This window comes from Betta splendens, chromosome 2, assembly GCF_900634795.4.
Source record: "Betta splendens chromosome 2, fBetSpl5.4, whole genome shotgun sequence".
Classification (NCBI taxonomy): Eukaryota; Metazoa; Chordata; class Actinopteri; order Anabantiformes; family Osphronemidae; genus Betta; species Betta splendens.
In genome coordinates this window covers 2,957,277-2,978,632 of record NC_040882.2, presented here as the reverse complement: position 1 = coordinate 2,978,632, position 21,356 = coordinate 2,957,277, and the positions used below count along the sequence as shown (strand labels likewise).

Genomic DNA, 21,356 nt, shown 5'->3' with positions numbered 1-21,356 from the left:
GTAATGTGCACAAACAAAGGGGTTTCTACTTAAATTCCCTCAAAATATTTACAGTAAACTCGTTTTATGCATCAAAACAACAAAATAACCATTAGCCCTTTACTTCTATGGGGTAAAACGTAAAACCTAAGTGGCACCATGAGTAAAGTCAGTACTTTGATGTTACAGTATCCTTTCTCCACAGCCAACGGCAACTTTCCTTGTCATGGGGTGGTTTGGGAGACTCAATGAACGCGTAGTGAGAGCTTCCCTGCTGACACCATATCAACACATTCGCACCACCTGAACTTTAATGTTCGGGCTCTGGTGCAATTTTTGGAAAATACTCTTCGAACGTAAGAGGAGTTGTGTGTCGAAAAGCAACGAGGAAGAACGCGGCACTCTGCTGCCACCTGGTGGGCGATGGATGGAAAAGTCCCTCTCACTATGCTCCACCGATCTATTATTTGCTTCTACTATCATTTATTATTATTCAATCTTACAAGTGTACTGTAGATTCTATACGGTTGTTATACACCTGACATGGTGCTAACGTGTCCTGCCTGAATTGCCCCTTGAGGATAAATAAAGTTTCTTTGAATTTGAATTGTTTGTCTTGATTTCCTAAAAGCACATTTTATCTACATGTCTTAGCTCACAATCAAATTCAGAATCCACTGTAGGCTAACTAATTAACTTTTTAGCCTCAAAATAAAACCAAAATGAGATACCGTATAGACAGATTCAGAATAGATCATCCTAAAAGCTTACTCAATACTTACGCTACTGTACGTGCCTCACACATGCTGACTTTTAGATCAGCCTGTCTGCATTTACCATTAACTAAACAACTTTAAACTTCTGAGACAGGCCCAGTTCATGTGCTTGTTGTTCTCAAATCAATTAACAAGCACCATTACAGTGGTAGCTTAGCTTGTGAAGCAGCTCCATCCTTAACCCACACAACTAAGGCACACAATTAAGCACAAGTACATATGAAAATGATTTGCAAATACTGAAAAATGTTGCTCCTCCCCACCTTTGGTTCTGTCACACAGAGAAGTAAACTGGGCTAATGGTGCTAAATTAAGCTCAGCGCTATCATCACAGTCGCTTGGGAGTCTCGCCCCCATTTCAGCCATGCACATATCACTAAACCAGAAGAGGATGTATTGCCAGGACAGCACGGATGTCAATAAAATGACAGGTTCTAATAATAAGTTAGTGTGTGTTTGTATGCGTTTGTCAGTTTATGTCAGTGATGATAGAACCTGTTATACACTGCATCTCCTCTGCTTCACTTTTTGTATAAAGAGTTGTGGAAAATCAATGTAGCTTTCTCTAGGTTTGCTTATTGTGATCCAAGGTGGATCATTAAAGTAGTCTACTGATACTTTTAAAACATTTTAAATGTCTGTGTTTAAAAATAAAGTAAAGATGTTTCATTAAAGTTCAAGTAACAACAGAATTGAGTACTGTAGAAACCACATCCAACGATTTGACCAAATTATTGAAAAAACGGCCTTTAAAAAATAAAGTACTATCTGTACAGGTATGATAAATGCATGATGACATGCAAGAAAATGATCATGAATTGTCATAGATGCATAATGATTATTCTGTTACAATGCACTAATATCAACATTTGTTTGGAAGCAGTTTCTAAGCTAAATAACTAAAAGCAATCCATCTTAGACACAAGCACACGTTGTCCCACAGACAGACAAAAATCTCTGCTACAGTAGGTTAAAACTCAGACTACCTCCTGTAGCAAATTCAATTATAATGACTGGTAGCTTGAGAAGCCCCCGCCCCGCCCCGCACACACACACACACACACACACACACACACACACACACACACACACACACACACACACACACACACACACACACACACACACACACACACAAACAGAGTCACTCACTCAGTATGTGGGATAAAGAAAGAGGATCTTGTCATAGGAAAGTGACTTACAATATGCCCAACTTGAGTTTGTGAATAACAACCCTAGACTTCTACACTGACAGTTATTTGAAGGTCCTAAAATAAAGGGAAAAACCTGTTTTACTATTTTACCAACAATTAATAAAAAGTACTGACTGAAAATCTAATCTTCAAATGTGATAATCTCTTCAACAGTGAAACAATCACTTTGATTTTAATATTTAACTATTAGTAGATTTGTTATAACAATAACTGCACTTTTTCACTTTGAAGTGCATAATTTCTCCTTTTCGCAAAATGTGTACAAAGTATCGTAATCACGAATCCATACGAGAATATAGTGTCCAAAACATCATCTTAAAAATCAAATGTTGCTAATTTTAAGGATGTAAGTGGTTCATTTTCGTGGTCCCATTATGCACCAACAGCTGCATAGGAACAGCTGAGTGTAGGTGTAGGGTCTTGTCCAACTGTGAGTTATTTTTAAAATAATGTCAATGGAAGTTAGATTTTTTGGGATCTATTTCTTCCAGCAATAAGAAGCATTTCAACATTTGTTATCAGTTGTCCCCACCTTGAAGTTGCTGGAGTTGACCCAGGAACTGGCCACTGCGTCGACCAGCCTGTCCATCACGATCTGGTCCTGCTCCAGCTTGGGGGACCGCTCCTCATCCAGGATTAGATCGACGAGCTCCTGGCCCACCTGGAGCCTCTTCCCCAGGTCCTTCTGTGTCACCTGCTCCAGCAGATACTCCGTATTCACCTCCTCCTCCATGGCCGCAGCTGCTTTTGCCTGCGACTGGAACCGAAAGGCGAGGAGGACACCAGATGGCTTTTCTGCTCACGTTTTGTCTACTAAACCTTACAGTTGGTGGGACCTGCAGGATTTGGCCCCGTTCATGCACCAGTTGTGATCTTTAAGTGGCAGCTAACGGTAGTGAAATGAGCACAATAACGTCCTGCGGTTGCGCTTTCATTCTCCCGTGCTGTTGTGCTGTAACGACAATTTAATAAAATAAAAAACGACAGTTAGGCGAAGTTTAGCTCACTTACACTCAGAGTTAACGGTCATATGCCCCTAACGGCTAGTACTACACGTAACTCCAGTTTGCTAACTTAAAGGCTCAAAATAAAATCTGTTAAGCCTGGTTTAAATGAAACAAAATTATCTCACGACGCCAATAAGGTCAACTGTTAAATATCATAACAGTTTATGTAGCTGTTAGCTTTCCCCGCTAGCTCGCTACTAGCCAGCTTCTATCCAAAATCCAGTCAAACTAGTGCTAGCTAAGCTAGCTAAGTTGCCTGCTTAAGTTATAACAGCAATGGAGAAGTACAGTTTGCGTTAACCTGCACTACCAGACTGCATCCCGTTAATTAATTAGGAATTAATCCGGTGACTGGTGGTTACACATTCACTCACCGGATGGTCGGAATCGCTCCTAGAAAAAAAGTCCAAAGTGGCGACGCTGCCTCCGGCCAGAAACTGCCCTTACTTTATGTTACAGTAGTGCCACTATTCGCTGGTTTTTGGTAATTGGGGGACATATACAGCTGACAAACTACATGTCATTCATTGTCATTAAAGGCGAGAAAATGATTATTTGCCATAGTAAATCATGGCATGTCCCACAGCAGACACCGTAGAGGCTGCAGCGCCGTGAGCCGCAGAACGACGACACCTACAGAAACACATGCACTAGTTCATCGTGAGCGTTTGGGTGCTTGATGTAATAAAAAATTAAATAAATAAAGAGAAAAATCTTCAAACTGAGGCAATATGAACCATCTTTATTTACCGTCTCAATCTTAATGTCACTTTATTTACAATTTCTCAACAAATAGTGCAAGTACCTCATTTTCCATGCTTCAGAATAATCTATAAAGTTTAAAATAAAAACACAATCACAGAACATTTTGGTGTTTCAGACAAAATCAATGAATCAAAATAACATATTTACAACAATACATTCTGGCATTAAATAAAATAAAGTGTTTGACTTGTTTCATTGCTAATTTAACGAGAATTCTCCAACTGTTAGCAGCTATGACTTGAGGTTAGTTTTCACTACAGCAGACGTACCAACACAAGAGGTGGATGATGGGAACAAGCGGTTGAGCAGCATGGTCATTTTTCACATTATTTATATTCTCATGGTATTTTTTCACATCTGTGTTAAAATATAAACATTAAAGACACATGTATATGTTGTTTTCAGTGTCTTTATAGTCAAATGCCTGTCTGTAATTGATAATATTAATAAGCTAAATTTAGCTTTTTGTGCCACAAAAACAGAAGTTAACGTCAGTTTATATAACAAGACCTTTAAAGGTGCCCGCACATGCAAAAATCACTATTTTTATCCACATTTCTATGGTTATGGTTCATGTTAACACACTCCGGGTGTGTCAGAAGTGCACTTTATTTTAGACAATCCCGCGTAAGCACGGTTTTTGTCCTATTTCCACAGTACTACGTCATCCTCGCCAACTACTCACAGAACCACCTGCGGTCCAGAAAAAGGAGAATACAAATCAGTATTTTTTGACGCACACAACTGGACAGCGTGAAGCTGCAGCACAGCGTCTACCGCAGACAGCAACAGCGCTAAGCAGCTACTGCCGTGTTACGAGGTGCTGTGTGCAGCGTCACTCTCCAGCTAGAACCATGAGGTCCATTCGTTGCCGTCCGCCCGGTGTTGGTTGGGCCGGTAATGTGCCGTTAACCGTTAGCGTGCTGTTAGTCGCTAGCTTCAGGCAAACAACAAGCGGGATTTTGTGACCTGAGCGCTTCCGCAAAGAGGTGTGGCGATCAAGTGCGCGTGCGACGGACTCCTAAAACAGCGTTTTCTACCGGGGGGCTGAAAATATACTTTGAGACGGGCAGTGTGGACAATCTGCTGAGCTTGTTGAAATGAAAAGTTACAGACACCCTATTGAGGAATCAAGGTCCAATTCTTTAGCATGAATAAAAGCATGTGTGGGCTCCTTTAGGTCACATTTTGAGAATTGTGTCCAACATTGGGCTGAAGAAAAAAAAAGCTCCAGTTACAACAGTAAAGACATTATGTCAGTTTCTGCATTCAAGCAGTTCCAACAAAAACATGTAGCTGTTAAACTTTATCCAGTGTTAATATAAATATGGCAGTAGTGATAACAAGGGAAAACAAGGTGCATCAGTACTTAAAATAAAATCTGGGACAGAAAGATTTCACACTAATTTTAGGGTTTGCTGACGCTGAATACATACTCACTTATTTTAAATCTCTGGTTCCAATATTTTACAACATAAATAAGGTCAAGGTACCATTCTTCTCAAATCTTAGATGGTTAGAGAATTTGTTTCAATTTGAATTTTCACAAATTTAAATTCAATTTAAAGTGGGTTTTAGAAGTTTTGTGCACAATGCATAGTACACATGACATAGAAGTGAGGACATACACAAATGTCTCTTTAAAACTACTACAACTAATACTGAGAAGATGGAACATTTAGTTGAGCTCTTCAATGTGATAATATTTTTCCCTTTTATTACCATTGCAAATTAAATATTTGTTGTCTCTGCTAGTCTAATAAAAAATGTCTGACAATGCGTCACTGGATGAATTATGATTTGTACTTTTGTATTTCATGTTGCAGTTGCAACCTGAGACTTGCAAGGTAAAACCGATGGCACAAACTTTTAGGTAAAAAGGATTATAACACACTAATGAAACAAGATAATTTTCATTATAACAACATTATTTGTGTCCCAATAATAACTTTAGTTTTCTACGCGTTATGATTTTCTTGCAGCACTAAACAAGGAAACGTTCAAACAGACAGGGAGCTCCAAGAACCAAAATTCTACACACAATCCGTGCTCTCAGAATTGTCTGCAACATAACTTTTCTTTTCAATCTGCACACAGGCCATGTTCTGAAAGTGTGAACTAGAACCCTTAAAGTAGAAGTGTTGTGAAACACATGGAGTAGTGCTCTCATGGTCACAGGTTGCATTACAGTAGCATCAGACCTGTTTTACCTGTGTATGTTCCCTAATTAAACATGATGGACTCAGGATCCTGGTTCATCATTTGAGCCATGTGTCGCAGGACGTCCTTCTTTGTGATGATGCCAAGCAGGCGCCTGAACAAATAAACCATCAGAGAATTGCACCTATATTTGATATGCACACTTGTGTTCTTGTTCTTACCCACTCCTGGTGACCAGACACTGGCGAAGGCCGAGCTTACGAAAGATATCCACCACAGTCTCCATGGGGGTGTGGTCTGTGACGGTGAAAGGGCTGAGATTCAGGATGCGTCGCAGCTTAAGTGGCTGTGGGTTGGTGGCAGGCAACTGTGGAGTGTCTTCAGTAAAGTAGACCACCGAGCTGCTCACCACACCATCCTGCTTCTGACGTGCATTTTCTGTGTGCAGATACATACAAATCTAGTCAATCTGTCAAGGATTTCTCATCCATTCAACATATCCTGATAGAGATCACACATTGAAGTAGAATAGGTATTCTACTTTGCATGGAGTTCAGTCAAACCATGTTTGTTTGTGTCTGGATTACTGGGGATTTTGATATTATTGTAGATATAACCAGTCTTGAAATTTTTTTATAGATTTGACCATTACTGCTCCAGGATTTAGAGAAACTATCCCAAAAATGATTTGTTCAGTACAATATACAATACCGTTTAAAAGTTTGGGGTCACCCAGAAAAATTTGTGTTTTCCATTAAAAGGTTACACTTTTATTTACCAGCATAAATTGTAAAAGAATGGAAAATATAGTCTCATTGAAAAGGTTAAAACTAATGATTTGTATTTGAAAATATAATTTTTTATTAATCCTCAAACTGCTTTGCTCTCGTCAAAGAATCCTCTATTTGCAGCAATTACAGCATTGCAGGCCTTTGGCATTCTGGATGTTAATTTGTTGAGATCATCTGGTAATCTGGGCCTTCTGATGCAATGAGCAGACACATTGTACCATTCCTACACTGCAGTGACAGTTGCTGGGAATGGGCCTCTATACACCCAAGTAAATATTGCAGCAAAAATCAGACTCATTTATCACATTAGTGATGTAAACAGTGTATTTCTCAATTGTTCATTGCAAAAAAAAAGTGCCTTTCTGCCAAAAATAAGGACATAAGTGATCCCAAACCTTTGAACGGTAGTGTAATATTGGACTTAAAGTACAAAAAGAGGTTGTAGTGATACAATATGTAAAGTAAAAATTTGTGTGCATATTTACTCCAGTGGGTGTTACAGTCTTATTAATTAACTTACTGATTGCTAGTGTGAGCTCCCTGCGCTGAACAAAGCCAATGAGCCGCTCTGACTCTCGGGACACAACCACCGGGAAGCCATTATAATCGGTGTCTTTAATGAGAGTCTCCACGTCCTCGACAGTGGTAGTGTCCTGGGTGAGAACTGCCAGAGGAGGATCATTCCTGCGGGGCCGCATCACGTCAGTGGCCAGGGTGCGGTGGGTAAACTCATCCCTGACGTCCAGATAGGGGTAGCCGTTGAGCTGGATGTGTGACTCATAGATACCCTCCTTCCCAAAGGCATCTGCCACCCACTTGCTGGTGACAGCAGCAGCCATGAGGGGAACAATGTACTCCAACCCACCAGTGAGCTCAAACATGATGACCACCAAAGAGACGGTCATCCTGGTCACCCCACCTGCATGGGTGCAATCACAAGCATGTTATTATAGGATACTTATGAAGTCCAACATCTTTTCTGTCACGTTAACCTGAAACCTGAAGAAGTCTGTTAACAAGTTTAAACATTTTTGCAGAATACAGTCTTGTCTTGAAGCTTAGGCACCTCTTAATAAATTAAAAAAAAATGTTTTTTAAATTGAAAAGACATTAATACATTCTCTCTTGGAAATGAAAAAAATGCACAAAATCTTCAGCAAACATTGGTGCATAGTTACCTCTTATATGCTAGAAATTAAGGAGTAGAGGGGGGTCATCGCTGACTTTGTAAACTTGTGTGAGAATAACCACCTGATCCTAAACACCAGCCCACACCTGTGCTGGGCTTCACACTGGAGTCCATGGAGGAGGTGGTGGACAGAAGGATGTTGGTCAAACTAACATCCATCATGGAGAACCCCTCCGCCACTGTAGAGGCTCTGAGCAGCTCCTTCAGCACTAGACTGTTACATCCACAGTGCAGGAAGGAGCGCTACCACTAGTCATTCCTCGCCACAGCCATCAGACTGTACAATTCAAAAGTGCAGTGCTACACAATGGTCTCAATCTGTTGTTGTGCAGTGTCTCAGGACACAGAACACTCAGCAAAATTTTTCCTTTATGTATTGGTGTATAAGAGATTTGTTATTATAAGTATGTACAGGTGGTAAATTGTTGTTGTTTTTTGCACTATAAATAAAGTTGTTGTCTCTGTGAACAGTTATTACTGTTGTTTTTCTTTTTCTTGGAAACTGTTATACTGTTGCTAAAAACATAGGAATTTCCCTAGTGTGGGATCAATAAAGTTGTATCTTATCTTAAAGTTAAAATAGAACTCTTTGGTCACAATCAGCAAAGGCATGTTTGGAGAAAAACAGGAGCAGTATTTCATGAAAAAAAACACCTAGCCAACTATTAAGCCTAGGGTGGATCTATCATGCTTTGGGGTTGTGTTGCAGCCAATAGCACAGGAAAAATTGCACGGGTGGTGGAAATAACGGATTCCACTCAATAGCAGCAAATTCTGGAAGCAAGAATCACACTATATGCAAAAAAGCTGAAGCTGAAAGAAAGATGGTTTCCAAAACAGGACAATGATCCTAAACATGCCTAGAAAACATTATATACAGTAAAAGCGTTTGCAAGCTGTGATATCTGCCTCTAAGGAGGTGTTACTAAGTACTGATTATGTAGGGTGCCTGAATCTTTGCACAGTGCCACAACGTTATTATTTTGCATCTTTGTTCAGTTTATGGCTTAAGAAGTAATGCACCAATGTTTGCTGAAAATTGTTTGCATTTTTCCATTTCCAAGTGAGACTGAGTTAACGTCTTTTCAGTTAAAAAATCACCAATATCTTTATTAATCAAGGTGTGCCTTAACCTTTGCACAAGAATTTTAAATGGTGGTAAAAGGAAAAAATACAATTCATAATCAAACCAACTGTCAATATATGGTGAGTACCACTGTAGTGTACCAAATATCTACTAATAAGTACTAGTAGTAGTAGGGTCAATATGTAATTTAGTGCTCACAGCAGTTTTACATTGACAAGTAGCAGGTGAATGCTGCAGTCCATCTACTCACCCAGACAGGCTGCAGCTCCCACCATGGCATAGAGTCCTGGTGTGACACAGTCAGCACCTGGCCGACACCAGTTCTTAAAAATGATCCAGTCATGGTGGTGGTATGCCATCTGCTCTACAGCAATCCCCACGATACGGCCGGCAATTGCTCCAACTGCCATGCTAGGAATGAAGAGGCCTGATGGGATCTGAAAAGGAAACCGAATCAGGATATCATCAGTTACAAAAACATATCTTCAGATACCACAGGCAGTTCTGAGACCACTGTGAATATTTTTCCATAAGAAAAATTAGAGCCCCACTTGAGACGCTAATGGTATTATCTTTTTCATACTAACCTTCATGCCAAAAGTGAAGATGGTGATGACTATTTTGAAGATAAGTGCAAGGGCAAGCTGCCACAGGGCATTATAAACCCCAGGTCCAGCTGGTCGATCTGGGATATCGTCAACTGGCCGACTCATGTTGGGGTTGTTAATATAATCACAAAGCTGTGAGGACTCCAGTGCACCACAGTCATTGAACAGCTCAGAGATAAGCTCACTGGTGCTGCGGCGGGTGTAGGGGTTGGGGTAGGCCAGCACGGCAGTTATACCAGTCACAGCAATGACCTCTAGGACCGGATACTTCCCAAGCTGGGTGGTCTTCCTTCTCCGACACCAGGCAATATTGGCCTGTATGAAGAGGGTTCCCCAAAGACCTCCAAACACCCCCAGCAAAATAAAGGGGACCAGCTCTGCCATGTACCAGGGTGTATGGTACTCTACGTAGAATAATACTAGGCGACTGTTGCCAAACGGATTGATGGAGCGAAGAGTAAAGGCAGCAACAAGTGCAGCAAAGAACGAACGCCATAGAGTCTTTAGTGGGAAATAATAACTGACCTGCAGAAAAAGGGAAGGGAAGAGAATTGATAAAGAAAAATGATCTCATTTGGAACAGTTGAAAAAAATCACTTTCCTACTGTATTAGTCAGAAACCATCAAATCTTCTATATTTCGTTTTCAAATGAAGTTTCAAATGGAATTTACATGACATTACTAGTGATTTTTTAAAAAATGACTAAAAATTTAAAAAAAAAAAAATGAAATTTAATAATTTTAATTAAAGCAGCATTTATGATAAACCTCTTCCAGGCTAAACAGAACTCCTCCAATAGGTGCTCCAAAGGCCACTGACACTCCAGCGGCTGCTGCAGCAGATAACACCTGCAGGACAAAAAAATCCAAAATTAAAAAAAAAAAATCGAAATTGAAATATTTTTCAAAAATGTACAGGCCGTATAGAGAGCAACAGTTCACAACATACTTCTCGTCGTTTAGCCTCATTCTTGCTGTACTTTGAGAAAAGGCTGCAGAAGAGGTTTCCACAACAACAAGCCACATGGACCAGTGGACCCTCCTTTCCCAGGCTGAGACCTGATGAGACAGCCAATACCAAAGTGACCGGCTTGATCAGCAGGGTCCATTTACCGAGGTATCCTCGGATGATGAAGCCGCTTAGGATTGTCTTGATCTAAACAGATAAAACAATGTTTGTACATTTACTCTATAAGCGTTATTTTATATTTGGCATCAGGCTGAATATGTGCGTTTGTTAATATCATACCTCTGGGATTCCTGAACCGCATGCATATGGAGCGAAGACTCGCACCAGTGAAACTGCCAGGAAGGAAAATAGAAGTGCCCAAAGAATATACAAGAAGTAGTTCAACACATAAGCTCCAGCTCCCTGAAAGATAAAGGAAAATCTAATATAAACAGCTAAATAAAATTACTGTGCTTTTGCAAACAGTTGTTCCTCAATCTGTGAGAATTTAAAATCATCTGAACAGACACAACAACATACAGAAGTCATTTACATAACAAGTGTCCTGTGGCTGTAAACTATGTTAGACAATCGTCCACCTCTTCACATCAAATATTGCAACAATATTGCAAGGGGTGTTCCTGGTGCTGGATGTTGTTGATCAGCTGATCATCAGTGCATACTTTGAAAATGTAATATTTCAAATAAATAAAGTGTTAAATAAATTAAAAAAAGGTATGCTTAATCTACAGATTAAAATGGCAACAGATTGATTGACAGAAAAAAAATTATTAGGTGCAGCCCTAGAAAGACAGATACATGTTTAGGTTAAGTTTGACTTTGTCCACATTTTCTGAGAACCAGGTCTGACCTCTGTGTGGCCAGTCATCAGCTCAGCCCATTTTTGCCACTGTGGACACTTGTCTCGGTCATCAAACGTTGTCTCGTTGGACGTCCAGCAGCACTGCTCATGGCTGTACCAGAAGGCTGACAGACACACCCCTTCCTTTAGGTCTGTCATCCAGTCCACCGCCAGGTCAATCACTCCAGCCAACGTTCCTGCAAAAAACAAAGTATGTTTTTCCGCAAAGTCAGTTAGATAATATTTTTGTTCATTTTAAGCATAGAGGTTTTTCTGTAGTAGTAGTTGTAATATAAAATCCAGTATGAAAGGTTTTGTGCCACAGGTTTGTCATAGGTTTACTGTTATTTGTTGTGATAATGTTTGGACTCATTATTAGTAACCTAAAAATAGGCTAATGATAATGCCAGTTGGAAAAATGTTTTATCATCCCCTACTGACCTGAGAGGAGCCCAATCAACAGCATTACCACCCATCCTGACCAAGCGTCCAGCAGGCTCTTTATCAACTCCCAGAGTGACTCTTTACTCTTACTAGTAATCTATAAGAGAAACAACAAAGAGAAAATGAATGATATTGATAGTCAAATATCAGCAACAAGACTTAATCAGTCTTAATAAACCTGCACTCCCAAATTTGCTATAGCTATTCCTGTCTGTGTGTATTTATGTGTTTGTTTAAGAACTTTGTGGAACCTTGCGGTGGCGATCCGTGTCTCTTGATTTCTCCCTTAACCAGTCAATCGTGTGAAAGTCTTCATATGTTCCCACATCAGGAAATGGTTCGTCCAGGAAATCCATCAAATTTCCAGCTCCATTCATCTCCTCTGTGGGTGTGGCACCACTGAAACCTGGCAGATGGAGAACAACTCAACAGACTGGCTACAACTTTTTAACATCAAGATCTACTGATATCAACTTACTCTGCACAATTTACAAATTCATGACAAAATAAAAAAAAAGAATTAGACTGCACCTAAAATCTGTAGTTGATAAAATAAAAAAATATATATTAAAAGCCCAAGTAATCTAGATAGAACTTGTTCAGCATGTACATGCCAGGTGAGTACTTTAAATTTCTAAAAATGTAATCTAGCCTAACGAAATTAATTTATACAGAAATTTAATTTAGGTGGCATCAAAAAACGGTTAAAATTTTATGAAAGCAGACAATGACCGCCCCTACATGTTTTGCATCAATGCATCCTTTTTGTGATTCGGATGGCTAAAGGGCGATGAATGATTGGGTTTGTATGGCTGTTACTGGGCATTCATTTCTTCATTCAGCTTCCTACAGCTTTGACAACAACCGTGATTACATCTTAAATGCGCCACATCGCTGCAGTTTTACTAAAAACATAGCACCTAACTGGCAACATGAACACTAAAACATAAACTCCACACATGCGAGTGTATTTACGTTAGCATGCCAAGCTAGCTAGGTTGAATTATCAGCGGTTCCTTTGGCTAATATGGCTCGATAATGTTGTTTTTTACCTTCACCGACTTCCATGTTGTAGTCCTCCCTAGATACGGTAGGTGGAATAATTATTTGTATATATCAATTCAGATACATCAGCCTGCTCTTGACATTGTTATAAATATTTATATAAAGAAAAACAAACTGATGAGAGGCGACAGAGAGCGCTTCCCAGAATGCATCTGTTCAAAGGGCCAGTCTCACGATATGTCTGTGCTCTCGCGTTGGCTAATTAAAAAACGTATTGTGAGTAATGTGCATAAAATATGAAAGCAGTAGCATTTTTTGCAAAATAAAAATCATCTATAGGTTCTGTTTTGATGTGGTGCAGTGACAAAATATTTATGAGAAGCCCATGGTAACCATATAACAACCAAGCAAAGGGCATATGTTGTACTCACTTTCAACACGTTGAAAGTTCACAAAAGCTTCTTGACCCTAGGGAAAACTGAACCCCTTATTTGGTGAAACTTCCATTATTCTTCACAGGGTGCGTCAGAGTGGAAACAGTTCCCAACGTTTGTTTTTCTTCTATCTGTCTACATGATGATGAGTAAGACCCTCTTGTAAACTATTACCTAACAAAATCCATCAAAATTGTCCTTTCGGGAAAAGTCTTACTGCTGCAGCCAGACTTTCATCACAGGACTGTTCATTTGAGCGTGTGTGGTCTTGTCATCTTAAGTTTCAACTGGAAAACTGCTAGTCTGTCTTAAACCTTGATGCCAGATTACTTCTCTGGGCCTCTGCGGGTTGTCAGCTGGTGAAAGCTCGGACACAAACATCTTTCCAGGGTGTCTGGGATTTGTTTCAGATTTGAGTCGCTGTGGACTTCTGGTGATTTATGGGTGGAAAACAATGGCAGAGCAACGGAAATAAATCCAAAACAGGAGTTGTTACTATGTCAACTGAAAAATCCGACTTGTCATAGTTCTCCTGTGGAACCAGCTCCAATCCCCTCTCCTATTGCTAACATTTAATAAAAAGTAAACATTTATTAATTGATTTATAATTCAATGTTCAAGTGGCATTTATCTGGTTTTCAATGTAATAGAAATTATATGTAATTGTTTTCAATTGGTGCTATTTAAATAAAACAATATAAACAATAAAAATAGTAATAACCTTTTACATCTTGTATCAGTTTTTATAAACATTTAAATTGTTTTTATTATATTATTCAAAATGCCCAATATTAAAATATTCAACTAAATTATTGTAGGAAAACAGAAGTGCAAAGTCACATGAAACAAAACGGTGGCATATAAACAAATAAAATATTATGAAGATATAGGAGCTTAGTGTATGAAGAGAGTACTCTCGCATCTCATTCTTTAGCAGCTTAACTACTGTATGAGAAAGTTCAGAGCCATCTGTAACAACCAGCTTTTATCAAATGTATATGTAAATGTATGTATGTGATTGTTCATAATTAGTCCAAAAGGCAAACAGGAACAAGATGAGTCACCACAGAAGAGGCACACACAAGAACAAAGACAAATCACAGCACTCCAGAAGGCCGGAGGGTCAAATCGCAATATGTGAAAAAAGAAGAGCAATAGAAGAGACGAAGTGAGAAGCAATAACACTACCATATACATGCATGCTATTTAATAAGACCAGGATTATTCTACCTTTGTTCCTCCCCAGATGTTGCCACTGTTATCCACAGGTTCACTACCATGAGGATGTAAATGTTAGTGGCCTGTTCATACAGTATCGATTACTGCACGTCTGACTCAAAAGCAAGAAAGTTTAAAGAACTCACAATGTTTTGAGTTCTGAACAAGAAAGCAAATGCAAGTGAAGAAAGTCCAAAACCTCAGATTTTATTCTGAAGGGGTGACTGGGTTTATGGAAAGCCGCGGTCACTCCATTTGTGTGTGCGTGTGTGTGTGTGTGTGTGTGTGTGTGTGTGTGTAGTCCTAATGAACTTCCCCATTCCTCCAAAAGACACACACTCCCACATACACAGTATGCCTCAGCTCGTCTGGCTTTTCTACTCACATGGGGTTGATTAACATCACCATCTCACGCACACACACACACACACACACACACACACACACACACACACACACACACACACACACACACACACACACACACACACACACACACACACACACACACTATCTTCCACACAATATTTTCACTTTGGGGAAATGCTGTTTTTCTCACTAAGGAACAAGTAGAAGAACACTTGCACAAGCTTTGTGTATATATTTATACACTGTGCCGAACAAGAGCAATTTTAGATCAAAACCTTGCTCTTGTGAAGATTTTTGGTTGGGCCACATAATTGTATGTCTCTTGTGTGACAGTCTGTGTTGATGGAGTACGTCCTGAAGGCCAAAACAATGACTGGTCCCTCTATAATGCATTTCCTAGCCTCAAACTCTCACTTTAACGATCAGTAAAACTAAGTAGTCAACCTCAACCAAACCCTAAAGCTCTAGTCTTAACCCTTAAACTAAAGTCTTTACCCTAAAACAGCTCCTGAAATTGATCAGACTGACTGGGACGAGGGACCAAAGCTACACCTTTGCCTGTGAGTGACGCTCTATTCTGTACTCAGTCACTGTTTTCTTTCAAGGGTTAGATTTAGTTTGTTTGCTTCTGCTGACAGGCTGCTGTTAATATAAAACTTGGTGTGTTTGAAAACCCCATGTTTGTAGTTTTCTAAGGAATTGGGAAGTTCCAGTGTACAGTCAGACAGAGTGAGGATTAGGTAGCATAAGCAAACCACTGATGCTCTGATTCAGAAACATTTACACAAGAGCAGCGCTGTGTTCCAATCCAAAAATAAATGAATTTTCATCAAGTCATTTTTAAAACTATTTATGTCAGATTTCTGGGAACTGTTCTGAACAACACGTTGGTTCCATTACATGTGCACAGTTGTATAAATATCTCTGGTGCAGGGATGTGGTGTTGTTCTAATCAAACAAAAAGCTGTTTACTAAAATCTGTCTTTATGTGGTGGTACGGGATAGTGATAGTAACTGTTTTAAAAATCGCTTGCTTTAGCAGAAGGACACAAACTGCTAAGGCCCACAAACAAAACTACTGTAGAAGGGAGGACTCAAATGCAAGACCCTCACACATACAATAAATAATAAATATAAATAATAAATATTTAATCAATTAACAAGAAACAAACATAAAGACCAAGGCAACAAGGAAAAAATAAATAACTCAAAATGCTGAAGACAACATAAACATGAAAGAACAAACAAGATACAGTACAAAGCAAACGAGACAGAAAGGAGACACAATGACATGGACACTGCACAAGAAACGGCATGGCGTAACACACACTAACAAAGAGCTCAGGAAACAGAAACAGGGACTGAAATACTGTGCCCAACAGGTGCCATCACAAACAAGGAACAACAAGAACAAAACAAAGACATCACTAGACAAAAGCAAACATGACACGAGCACCCCCTCGAGCCGCGAGGGGCCAATTGTAACAGAGCCTTTCTCAGTCCTCTGACTGAGTTAGGTTTTCCCATTTCATCCTTGTTAGTTTCTGGCTTCTAAAACACAGAGTTTTTGGGCCCCATGTATTTAAGGGGAAAGTATTTTTATGATTTTATCTCGGAACATTTTGTGCCGAAGTCCAACCAAATCAGTTACTGCACGTGAAACCAAAGCTTTGCTGTTATCAGTAAAGCCAAAGAAACAGTTCCTTGTGTTGGTGTCAAACTAATTGTCATCATGCCACTGGTGGTGTAGGAATGGATTATGATTGATCCATGACTGCATTCAGTGCCTGCTTAGAGACTCAATCATTCATCATTTCCTTATTTAAAATACTCATTGTTTTCTTTAGGTTACTTATTCAATAATAGGTCAACAATGGCTGCAAGTTGACAAAGTCCACCTTTCACCGGAACATAAGCTTTAATGCATGGACGAGATTTTGTCTATGGTAAACTTGGTGAAAGCACCTAATGTGATTCCTGCTGCAATAGTAGAACTAGTTCTCTACGTCAAATTGCCAAGCTTGCATAGAAAAACACAGCTACTGTACAGGTTATTGTGTCATATCTTTCTTTAGGATGTAAAATGTGAGCCAGAAAATCGTCACCTGCTTTTAAACACGAGAGATTCATTTCTCTGTGTCCTTACAGCACAAAAAGACGGTGGAGAAGGTGGGTTCACGAGACAGATCTAAGCTCATGTGGAGCTGATAGAGGCAACTGGCTGCTATGTCGACAACATAAATCAGATCCTGTACAGTAACAGTAACAGTACTTGTTACTGTTAATTACTTACTTGTAACAGTAATTAGTTAAGTAATGTGAACAAGAGAATGACTAACTGTACTTACTGTATTTTCGATGTTACACTGCTTTATGATTTTTGTATTTTAGAGCAAACAGTGGAGAAAGGAAGTCATTGTTCATCCAGCTCCCAATAAAGCGGGTTGTGATTCAGCCCTCCGGCCTGCTGGAGCTTTGAGCTGTGTTCTCCTAGTTCTGCCTTGTCTTGCTCTGGTGTCATGTAACTTCCTATGTGTAATTAGTGTAATCTGTTTTATCTGTTTATTAAGTATTTAAGTTTGTTATGTATGTTATGCATGTCACGTGTGTGGTTTTGTCTTGTTCTCATGTAGGTTTCTTTGTTCTGATATATTGTGCTGTGCCCTGAATCTATTTGTGGTGTCACTGTGTTTTTGTTAGATTACTAATCTGTTGTACTCGATTTATATGCCCTATTGCTGCAGTGAGTTTTATCTTAGGGGTTTCTTAGCATTCCGTCACCTGTGTTGTTTGTAGCCCACTTGCACCTTGTCTTGTGTTTAATTAAATTACTCCTCAAGTTCTAGAGTCGTGCATTTGGGTTCTCTCTCCTGTTCAGTTTGCCTGGGCAGGGGTCCAAGCTGAGCTGGCCAGTGCTTTAGTGATTTGTACTGTAGTTGGAGTGTGTAACACACCACTATTGTCTCGATAACCACATAGACGCTAGACAATATGCATCAAATTCTCTCTATAAACCTTTACAGTTTATTGAGCTGCATCATTGCCTCAAGTGTTTTACTTTGTAACTTGTGGAAAGAGAGTACATATCGGTCATAATGCAAACTTTTCTTTCCTTCCTGCTGTTGTTTAGGTCCAGTCAACAGCAAAGCTTTGGTTTCCATTATCATCATGTTTCTCCTGTTTACAGTAGCCATTGTTTTTGACTTCTAACTGTACTGTAGCACCAGAGTCTCTGGCATACGTTATTGTTCTTTTTACTTTACTGCCGACTGTCGACTTTCCTGTTTAGTGACTTTACAGCAGATTTTCTCTCTAATCCTGAAATCGGTAATATGATTGGATTGTAGCACAAAAAATGCTTGTTTAATGGTAAACATTTAGCGTCTAGACTCACTGAAAAACCCCTAAATGTGTTAAGATTACAACAAATGTAACGTCTGGCACACCTATAAAAATGAAAATTAGCATATTTTTCTTGATTTGTGACCTCTTACACATTGCTTCTGACAGGATGGCTACATCGATTACAGGTTTGTTGGCCCTATTGGAATCAAACTGGATGATGCTGAGGTTCATGATTAATGCTGTTTAAAAGAAACAAAATTGTCAATTAATTCTTTATTCAGATACTGGTGCAGCTCTAGGATAAAGGTCAAGAGGTCATCATACACTAGGTCTGATTCACTGCAGACCCATTAAAGAAAAAATTACTGGAAGTCAGTTCCATTATTCATGTTTTTCTGCTTCTGACCAAACTGTTGTACAGAAAACTTGTTGCTGTTCACACAAGGCTCTCTATCATCCTATCATGAAGTTGCGCAACGATTTTGAATATCGTGATTTTAATTTGCATGAAGTTCAAAGGCACAGCCAAATTCATGAGTGGCTCATTGCCTGATGAATCTTCCCCTAAACAAATTGCTAACAAGCTCACTGTGCTCCACAAGAGCTGATCTAACAAACTGTAATTTTCAGCTGTGAGTGTGTGTTATAAATAGGAACTGTGTTTTTTATACGTTGTTAAAGTACAGGGTTGGAGGCTGTTAGGTCAGAGGTCCAGACTATTTCATGACAGGGAAACAACTGGCAGGACTACACTCCACTTTGTGGAAGGGAAAACAGAAAATGTTTTTTAGACTAAAGACTTTCTTTAGTCTGAAAGAAGGAAACAAATCAGTGAGGTGGAAAAATGATCCCTTATTTTTTTTGCAAATCTCAATTTCGACAATGTTTATTTAATAGGCCCAAATAATTATTACAATTTTTAAAAACTGCTTTTACACAATAAATAACAATGCAGAGTTTTATATTCATTTTTTACAGTTGGTTCTTTACTATTACTTAATCATCATACAGTATTTGTTAAGACTCAAAAATAAATAGCGCTACAAAGACACAAATTATAGGGAACAGGAAGCCAAAAACAGGAAACAGTCCAGTTTGGATTTGACTGTGAATGTGGTGAATGGTCCTGCACTTGTACAGCGCTTTTCTAGTGCTTAGTGGTATTTAAAGCGCTTTAACACTGCATTCACATTCACCCATGCTGCTGTGCAGCTTATGCTGAAACCGGGGACAACATGGGGTTCAGTGTCTTGATCAAGGACACTTTTGCACATGACTTGGGGGAGGCCAGAACTTGAACCACTGACCCTATGATTGGTGGCCAACAGCTCTACCTCTTCTGAGCCACTGCCACCAATGTGCATCGTTTCAATATAACAACCAGACCATTTATTTTGTCTGACGTTTTTAAATGTTACTCGTGCCTTGATAAGATAAGATAAGAAGACTGGATTAAAACGTTTTAAAAAGACTTTTATTGATACACACAAAAACCCACAATAAATAAATGAAGAAGTCATACTGTTCTAAGATACAGACACAGCAAACAAGCTGCAAACATTTGCCAACTTAAATCCAATGTGAAACATAGAAAAATAAAATGAAACAAAACATGTACAGAGCAGAGTTATGATAATTACTCTATTCATGACAGAAAAACATCACTGTTGGTGAAAAACCTCATGACTCCAGTCTCTGTAACTTCTCAGTTTATATAAAGGTCACCGATCTCTTTGTACAGTATTTGTACTAGATATGTACGTTTTGCTCAACAAATATGAAGCAAAAATAGCACATCTTGGCTCATGTACAATTTATATTATTAAGGGTCTTCTGTGCCTCAAACTGCATTCTTATACAATAACAACATAATAGCCAGTTTAACACTGTGCAAGAAGGTCTAACAAACTCACAAACAAATAATCCTTTGTGGGATCTTAAATTCACACAAGACCACCTAGTCACATTTTCACTGTCTTGCTTCCATTCTGGACAAAAAAGTTCTTTTGATTCCTTCGTTCCAGTGTTTGATACAAACCAACCACCCTCCCTCTGAAAGCCTATGCTGCTCTCCAAACGCACCAACATCTGCCACCAATTTACCAGAACACGCCTGTCCCTGATCGGACTATTAACCACAGCTGCAGTCTGCCGCATCTCCTCCGGCAGCATGGCTTCCACCACTAACCGGGGATGATGGGTGAGCCACAGGTCCGAGCCCTTCTTCACCAGACTGACATAGAAAATAACATGACTGTAGCAGGCCTGTAATTTATTGTGGCTGTGACCTCTAATCATGTCATGATCTATATTCTTTATCTCAGTGTCTGTCAGTGGCCCATTTGCTAATTTGAGACCTTCAGATGTCTGAAGGTTTTGACCTGATCCCTAATCTTTGTTTGGTACATATTTATATTTTAGACAAGTCTCAATGCACCAAAAATTATCAAATATAAAACATGTGCTTACATCGTTCTGACAGTCATCTGTGACATAAAAAATAATTAAACAATTCTATTTTTGCTGTTTACCGGTTTGGAAATGAGAGATAACGTCTTCATAGAGAGCAAATTTGTGGGAGAAATATTTCCACATCCCAATTCATGTATCTGGCTGAGTGAACAGTGGACATGTCACAAGCAGTAAAGTTACAAACCCCTTTGACATAAAACTCCCTAAACAGGTTGTAAAGTGTCATAATCAATTATAGCAAACAAATCAAGAGAGCACTGCTGAAATGAGGCCCGGACTTTGTTTTTCAGGTCCTTCATTCAGTTTATTTATAATTTATAGGTTGTTCCAAATGCTTGTGTCGCTTGTTCCAGAAAAGTTCCTAAATATTATTTTAAAATTAAAAACTATCACTTCAGTTTTTAATTGCAACAATATCCAAGTGGAAACTTTTATAATCCATGAGACTCTTCATCTGGGTTTCTAGCCTGTTTTATAAAACTTTGCTGTAAAAGATGTGGAGAATAAGTGATGAACGTGAGTAAATTAAATTTGTAGTTATCAAAATGAAACATGTCTGAATGTTTAAATCAAAATTAAGTAAAATAAAGTTTTTCAGTTTATTGGTAACTAAAAATAAGTTAAACTGAATTTTCTTCTTGTCCTCTTCAGGTGATTTGATTCATGTATAAAATCCACTCTG

The 21,356-nt window shown here is 39.0% G+C and overlaps 2 protein-coding genes and 1 non-coding gene across 21 annotated transcripts in view; 1 reads left to right on the top strand and 2 right to left on the bottom strand.

Moving 5' to 3' along the window:
* LOC114845472 (CLIP-associating protein 1-A-like) overlaps nt 1-3,567 on the bottom strand; it is a 35,481-nt gene extending 31,914 nt beyond the window's left edge. For 4 of the 19 annotated variants that reach the window (XM_055506408.1, XM_055506402.1, XM_055506417.1 and 1 more), the window contains exons 1-2: nt 3,351-3,564; nt 2,502-2,921 (exon numbers count right to left, since the gene is read on the bottom strand). In XM_055506408.1, the coding sequence (XP_055362383.1) occupies nt 2,502-2,702 (201 nt within the window). In that variant the 5' untranslated portion in view covers nt 2,703-2,921; nt 3,351-3,564. Of the gene's footprint in view, nt 1-2,501; nt 2,922-3,350 lie in introns of all 19 variants that reach the window. The other 15 variants (XM_055506399.1, XM_055506413.1, XM_055506436.1 and 12 more) reach the window with 8 other exon arrangements.
* Nucleotides 194-323, top strand: LOC114851592 (U4atac minor spliceosomal RNA). Its single transcript, XR_003785207.1, has one exon. It is a non-coding gene; the product is annotated as a U4atac minor spliceosomal RNA (small nuclear RNA).
* A 124-nt stretch (nt 3,568-3,691) lies between the features above and the next one.
* Nucleotides 3,692-13,071, bottom strand: clcn4 (chloride channel, voltage-sensitive 4). Its single transcript, XM_029134068.3, has 12 exons — nt 12,884-13,071; nt 12,083-12,237; nt 11,829-11,928; nt 11,397-11,584; nt 10,826-10,948; nt 10,526-10,732; nt 10,345-10,425; nt 9,556-10,101; nt 9,219-9,405; nt 7,213-7,611; nt 6,123-6,339; nt 3,692-6,055 (listed from the first exon to the last, which is right to left on the bottom strand). Exons 1-12 carry the CDS (start codon nt 12,897-12,899, stop codon nt 5,965-5,967), a joined length of 2,310 nt encoding a protein of 769 aa, XP_028989901.1. The 5' UTR covers nt 12,900-13,071; the 3' UTR covers nt 3,692-5,964.
* Between the last annotated feature and the right edge of the window lie 8,285 nt (nt 13,072-21,356).